General features: G+C 43.6%; 1 protein-coding gene across 1 annotated transcript; it reads right to left on the reverse strand.

The window, feature by feature from the left end:
- Positions 1-515: 515 nt before the first annotated feature.
- Positions 516-6,897, reverse strand: LOC130283208 (zinc finger translocation-associated protein-like). Its single transcript, XM_056532414.1, has 4 exons — positions 6,850-6,897; positions 3,743-3,935; positions 1,240-1,512; positions 516-670 (listed from the first exon to the last, which is right to left on the reverse strand). Exons 1-4 carry the CDS (start codon positions 6,895-6,897, stop codon positions 546-548), a joined length of 639 nt encoding a protein of 212 aa, XP_056388389.1. The 3' UTR covers positions 516-545.
- Between the last annotated feature and the right edge of the window lie 233 nt (positions 6,898-7,130).

The raw sequence follows: 7,130 nt of genomic DNA on the forward strand, positions 1-7,130 counted from the left end.
GGCGAGGGAGTGCAGGGGAAGTGAGGTATAAATAGGGAGTGCACAGGTGAGAATACTGATTAGGCCTGCTGCGCCAATCAGTGGCGCAGCGGCCCTTTAAATGGCAGAGACCCGGCGCGCGCGCGCCCTAAGGAGCGGGGCCGCGCGCGCCGGGACAACACAGACGGGGAACGGGTCAGGTACGGGAGCCGAGATGCGCATCGCGAGCGGGCGCGTCCCGCATCGCGAATCGCATCCCGGCTGGGAGTAATATCGCAGCGCACCCGGTCAGCAGGTCTGACCGGGGCGCTGCGAATGAGAGAACGCTGCGAGCGCTCCGGGGAGGAGCGGGGACCCGGAGCGCTCGGCGTAACACTCATGCTGCAGACCCATTAGACCATTGCTGTTAACTCATCCCAACGAAAAGCCAACATGGAAATTTATAGTCACCTGTTCTAAACAAGGGAAGAAAATAAATAAAAAGGAGACCACACGTTTTTTTTTTTTTTTTTATGATTAACTTTAAAGAAAAAGAAGAAATAAATATAACAACCAAAAAAAAAAAACTATGTTAACTTATTAATCAACTCCTCCAATCCCGTTATTTTCCGCGCCATCCTCATCATGTCCTTTCTCATTTTTTCATGGTCTTTTTTTATTTTTTTTATTTCCTTTTTTAATTGTTGCGCAACTGATAAAAAAAAAAGCATAGAATTAATTGTAATGAAGAGTAACATGTATGTTTGTATAGCATATGTAAAAGCACTTACAATACATAGCATAACAATATATTAAACAAATTTATAACTTTGTTATCAAGTATAAATGCTTTAGAAATAACATTAACAAATTATTTGTTTTTTAAATACATGAACAAATATATTTGTCCTAATAACTTTTTTATTTTAATTTACAAATAATATCTTATCACCAGTGAATAAATTCCATACCATTATGTAAGAAAAATAAAACTATAATCATAAACCTTCAGGACCTCACCATAGATACCGATGCATGACTGAGGTATTATAACAAAAATATAAAACACACACACAAATACATATATATATATATATATATATATATATATATATATATATATATTTATTTACATGAATTTATTTATATTTATTTACATGAATTACTGGCTAATGTTACTTTATAAAATTACTGTATTGTTTTGTTTCACATTGAATGTTGCCCTCTTTATTCTGTACATCTTATGCATACAAAATTCTAAGGATGTGTGCATATACTTACTCTCCTGATTTGGAGTGTAGGCCACATCTTGACTGGAGAGTGGGGAGGAATTCCCCTCCTCTCCCTCCTGTGGTGCTGCTGGTGGTGGTGGTGGTGGTATGGCTTGGGCCATGTGGGAGGGCCCTGGCTGTTCCTCCTCCTGCTCCTGTGTCTCCTCCTCCAGGATGATCCCCTCCTCTTCCTCCTCCAGGATGATCCCCTCCTCCTCCTCCTCCTCCTCTGCCTCGGCCTGTCGCCTGGTCCGCTTTGGACGGACCGTGGCTAGAGTAGCTCCTATAATAACACAATGTTTATGAAGTTAAAAATCAGTTATTATAACCTATGCAGTTATAAAATACCAACCCTTCCCCTTTAACCCACCACACCACTTCACTTTAATTCTATGGTTTAACTTGATGGACGTATGTCTTTTTTCAGCCATACGATGAATACCTTGACTGGTGATATATGTGTAATGTCCCCGAACAGTGTCTGCAATACTGTCCTGCTGATGAGCCTTTGACCTTCGGCTGAACATGTGCCTTTGGGGTCCTAAGTTAATGTCTTTTATGCACTATCCTTGTATTGTATAGATAACATGTGGTTTAGAATATATTTTGTTATCATAGCACTTATATTGATTCCAGTATTAATCCTGTTTTTGCATAATACTCTGTTTAATATGCATATTCATATGTTTTGCACTTAAGGAGTTAATGCATGTGCGGTGTCCCACTACCGCATTCTATACGGTACCTATTTATTCATGGGTCCCCATAGCCAGAGTCCCTAGGACTTAGGGATCGCTGTTAGCCAGTCTACCCCTAGTCGCCTCTATTATAGTGTATAAATCTCTAATTTATGCATAGGTTAATGTAAATAGAATAACATGTGTAAATAAATGGTTAATTACTTGTTTACATTAGCGTTGCAGGACCTGCGGGTCATGTGACGAGGTGAACTCTATGGTATTTAGCTTAAGGACCTTTGGAGGCCCTTTGACGTAAGCAATCCCATCACACCATGTAATGGTGAATGGCAGACGTTTGGACCAATCAGATTCGCCCCGCCCCCTGCCCATATAAGGGAGCGGCGGACATCTTCTCTCTCTCTTGTTCCTGGTCAAGCAGGCAAGCAAGACCTGTACAGCAGTAATTGCAGTGAGTTAGGCCTGAGCCTTGCGGCAACGGCTGAACAATTATAATTATAGAGTATATCACCACCCAAACACTCTGCAGCTTCAAGGACCTAATAACTCCCCTAAATCCGGACAGACGCAAATCTCTTCCAAATTAATAGACTTTATGTCTACCTCAAGGTCAGCAACTACTGCCAGTCACTAAGCAACCTAAGGACTGTTTGTATGAGACTGTGACTGTGCCGTGGATATTGCAAGCACTTCAGTAAAAGTTATTCAAGTTCAAGTTCAAATCAAGTTCAAATCTCCTTGTGGACCTTCAGTTATTCTATGCACTTATCATTACTGGGAAGGGCGGCAATAGGCCGGAACACTGATTCAGCATACCAACCCTCAGCCTGGCGTCACGAACTATCGGGTTAACATTAACCCTTCACATACCGATACCATACCACCACTATCATACACCCCCCCAAGGGCTACCACACATGCATAAAGCATGAAACTTCTCTTGTTACCATGGGTTACTGGTAGGATCATGTGACATGTGGTGAGCCTATCAGGATTGCTGAGCATTAAGACAACCCCCTACACTGTATATTCTAGTTTAATCTAGGTCTACCCTTTGCCAAGGCAAGATCTAGTGTGGCTGCTGTGCAAGTCTCTAGTGGCTAGTGTGGAGAAAGTGGCCCGAATACTGCACCTGTGCAGAGGGCTATGCTATCGAACTCTTCTATACAGAATGAATCTCTAATCTCCCAAATCGCAGAACTTGGTCACCACATATGTTACCACAATCTGGAGTCAGACTCACAAACAAATAGGGTTAACAACATCTGCCCTAAGATTAATTACTGTATTTATCGGGGTAAACCACGCACCGGCCTATAACACGCACCCTCATTTTACCAAGGATATTTGGGTAAAAAAAGTTTTTTACACAAATATCCATGGTAAAATGAGGGTGTGTGTGTGCGCGTGTATACCCCGATATACCCCCAGGAAAGGCAGGAGGAGAGAGGCCGTCGCTGCCGGCTTCTCTCTCCCTGCCTTTCCTGGGGTCTAGAGCCCTGCTGCCGGCCCTTCCCTCCCCCGGGCTATCGCCGCCGGCAATGGGGCGCCGTCACCAATAGTCAGGGGGACAGAACAGGCAGTGGCACCGATAGCCAGGGGGAGAGAAGGGCTGGCAGCAGGGCTCTAGACCCCAGGAAAGGCAGGGGGAGAGAAACCGGCAGCGATGGCCTCTCTCCCCCTGCCTTTCCTGGGGGTGTATCGGCGTATAACACGCACATAGACTTTAGGCTAAAAATTTTTGCCTAAAAGTGCGTGTTATACGCCGATAAATACAGTACATCTGCCCTTACATAACTGTCACCAATACCTTACCTGGGTGATACTGGTCCCGTATTTGTCGGACCCGATCCATGTGTCGCCTCTTTAGGTCCGACCATTTTTTTAAGACCGCCATGCGGTCATGTCTGCCGCCGTGTTTTCTCCTCAGCTCCCGCATTAGGGAGCGGACAATGTCCTTCTTCACGATCTGGGAGCGCGTCTGATCATACCCCTTTTCAAGGAAACGCTGCAACATGAAGAAACAAGTAAATTCTCACACTTTTGTTTAACCCCTTATGGACATATGACGTAAATGTCAGGCAGTGATTAACACGGCGATAACACAGTGATAACTCTCTGAGTAAAGTTTATGTAGTAAATGTGACATGCAGTCCTATGTAACACCACAGATAACAGTGATAACTCTCTGAGTACAGATAATGTATAGATGTGACCTGCAGTCCTATGTAACACCACCAATAACACAGTGATAACTCTCTGAGTACAGATAATGTATAGATGTGACCTGCAGTCCTATGTAACACCACAGATAACAGTGATAACTCTCTGAGTACAGATAATGTATAGATGTGACCTGCAGTCCTATGTAACACCACAGATAACAGTGATAACTCTCTGAGTACAGATAATGTATAGATGTGACCTGCAGTCCTATGTAACACTACCAATAACACAGTGATAACTCTCTGAGTACAGATAATGTATAGATGTGACCTGCAGTCCTATGTAACACCACAGATAACACAGTGATAACTCTCTGAGTACAGATAATGTAGTAGATGTGACCTGCAGTCCTATGTAACACCACCAATAACACAGTGATAACTCTCTGAGTACAGATAATGTATAGATGTGACCTGCAGTCCTATGTAACACCACAGATAACACAGTGATAACTCTCTGAGTACAGATAATGTATAGATGTGACCTGCAGTCCTATGTAACACCACAGATAACAGTGATAACTCTCTGAGTACAGATAATGTAGTAGATGTGACCTGCAGTCCTATGTAACACCACAGATAATACAGTGATAACTCTCTGAGTACAGATGATGCAGTTTGTGTGACCTGCAGTTCTATCTAACACCACAGATAACACAGTGATAACTCTCTGAGTACAGATAATGTATAGATGTGACCTGCAGTCCTATGTAACACCACAGATAACAGTGATAACTCTCTGAGTACAGATAATGTAGTAGATGTGACCTGCAGTAGATGTGTAGTAGATGGGGCCTTTTCGCATTTTGGAAGCCCTTATGGTGCCAGGAACGCAAAAAATAAAACCCACATGGCATATCATTTTGGAATCTAGACCCCTTGAGAAACGTTACAAGGGGTACAGTGAGCCTTAATACCCCACAGGGGTCTGACAGATCTTTGGAACAGTGGGCTGTGCAAATAAAAAAATTTAATTTTTCATTTTCACAGATCACTTTTACCTGTCAGACACCAGTGGGGTGTAAATTCTCACTGCACCCCTCATTACATTCCATGAGGGGTGTAGTCTCCAAAATGGGGTCACATGTGTGTTTTTTTTTTTTTTTTGCTTTTGTCTGAACCGTTGTAACAATCAGCCACCCCTGTGCAAATCACCTCAAATGTACATGGCGCACTCTCCCTTCTGGGCCTTGTTGTGCGCCCCCAGAGCACTTTGCGTCCACATATGGGGTATCTCCGAACTCAGGAGAAATTGTGTTACAATTTTTGGGGGGCATTTTTCCCTTTTACCTCTTGTGAAAATGAAATGTAGAGGACAACACCAGCAAGTTAGTGTAAAATTTTGAATTTTTTACACTAACATGCTGGTGTACATCCCAACTTGACCTTTTCATAAGGGTTTAAAGAAGAAAAAGCCCCCCAATATTTTTTAGGCAAATTCTGCAGAGTACGGCGATACCCCATATGTGGCCCTAAACTTTTGCCTTGAAATACGACAGGGCTCCAAAGTGAGAGCACCATGCACATTTGAGGCCTAAATAAGGGACTTGCATAGGGGTGGACATAGGGGTATTCTACGCCAGTGATTCCCAAACAGGGTGCCTCCAGCTGTTGCAAAACTCCCAGCATGCCTGGACAGTCAGTGGCTGTCTGGTAATACTGGGAGTTGTTGTTTTGCAACAGCTGGAGGCTCCGTTTAGGAAACAGTGGCGTACCAAACGTTTTTCATTTTTATTGGGGAGGGGGGCTGTGTAGGGGTATGTGCATATGTAGTGTTTTTTACTTTTTATTTTATGTTAGTGTAGTGTTGTGTTTTTAGGGTAAAGTCACACGGGCGAGGGATCAAATTAGTTTACCGCTGAGAGTTTGAGCTGCGGCAGAAAATTTGCGGCATATCAAACTTGCAGCTAGAAACACACTCTAAGCCCCCACCCATGTGAGTGTACCCTGTACATTCACATTGGGGGAGAGGGGGGGGGGGGGGATGCAGGGAGTTGTATGCTGGGAGTTGTAGTTTTGCAACAGCTGGAGGCACACTGGTTGCAAAACACTGAGAGTTTGTTACCTAACTAAGTGTTTCACAACCAATGTGCCTCCAGCTGTTGCAAAACTACAACTCCCAGCATGTATGGTCTGTTAGTGCATGCTGGGAGTTATAGTTTTGCCACAGCTGGAGGCACATGGGTTGGGAAACACTAAGTTAGGAAACAGACAATGTTTCCTAACCAGTGTGCCTCCAGATGCTGCAAAACTACAACTGTCCAGGCAGATGCTGTCCAGGCATGATGAGAGTTGTATTTCGGCAACAACTGAAGTGCCAGTTGTTACCGAACTACAATGCCCAGCATTCCTGGACAGTGAGCAGGCTGAGAATTGTAGTTTTGCAGCATCTGGAGGGCCGCAGTTTAGAGACCCCTGTATAGTGGTCTGAAAACTGTGGCCCTGCAGATGTTGCAAAACTACAACTCCCAGCATGGCCAGACTGTCCAGGCAACAGACGTGTTTCCCAACCAGTGTGCCTCCAGCTGTACAGGCATGCTGGGAGTTGTAGTTTTGCAACAGCTGGAGACACACTGTTTGGGAAACACAGCTATATGATCTTATATCATGACTAGATTAAAAGTTATGATTCATAACTTTTAATCTAGTCTAAAATGCAGTTAAATATAATTAACTAACAGTGGTGAAAATACTTACACAAATCAGAACTCTCTCCTCACTTTCGCTGAAATTACTGCCCACCATCTTCGCATAGGTTATTCGCGATCGCGATCCCACTGGCAAGCATCCAGGAAACGATCTCTGTTATCGCGTTACGTAATATTGCGCATGCGCGCGCGCGCGCGCGACAATATTTTCGCAATCAGTTATTTTTCGCAATTATTTTCGCAATTGCCGAAAATTCGCAATATTTAAAAATCAACTCGGATAGAACGAATATTCGTAATTCACGAATATATGACGAATATTCGTCAATA

The sequence above is a fragment of the Hyla sarda genome, chromosome 7, assembly GCF_029499605.1.
Source record: "Hyla sarda isolate aHylSar1 chromosome 7, aHylSar1.hap1, whole genome shotgun sequence".
Taxonomy (NCBI): domain Eukaryota; kingdom Metazoa; phylum Chordata; class Amphibia; order Anura; family Hylidae; genus Hyla; species Hyla sarda.

Bases quoted from the DNA above. Each gene is read 5' to 3' on its own strand.
- LOC130283208 (XM_056532414.1), bottom strand. From the start codon at position 6,897: ATGGTGGGCAGTAATTTCAGCGAAAGTGAGGAGAGAGTTCTGATTTGT. The intron at 3,936-6,849 runs GTAAGTATTTTC...TTCATGTTGCAG, and splicing joins AGGAGAGAGTTCTGATTTGT to CGTTTCCTTGAAAAGGGGTA. The intron at 1,513-3,742 runs GTAAGGTATTGG...GTGTTATTATAG, and splicing joins ACGGGACCAGTATCACCCAG to GAGCTACTCTAGCCACGGTC.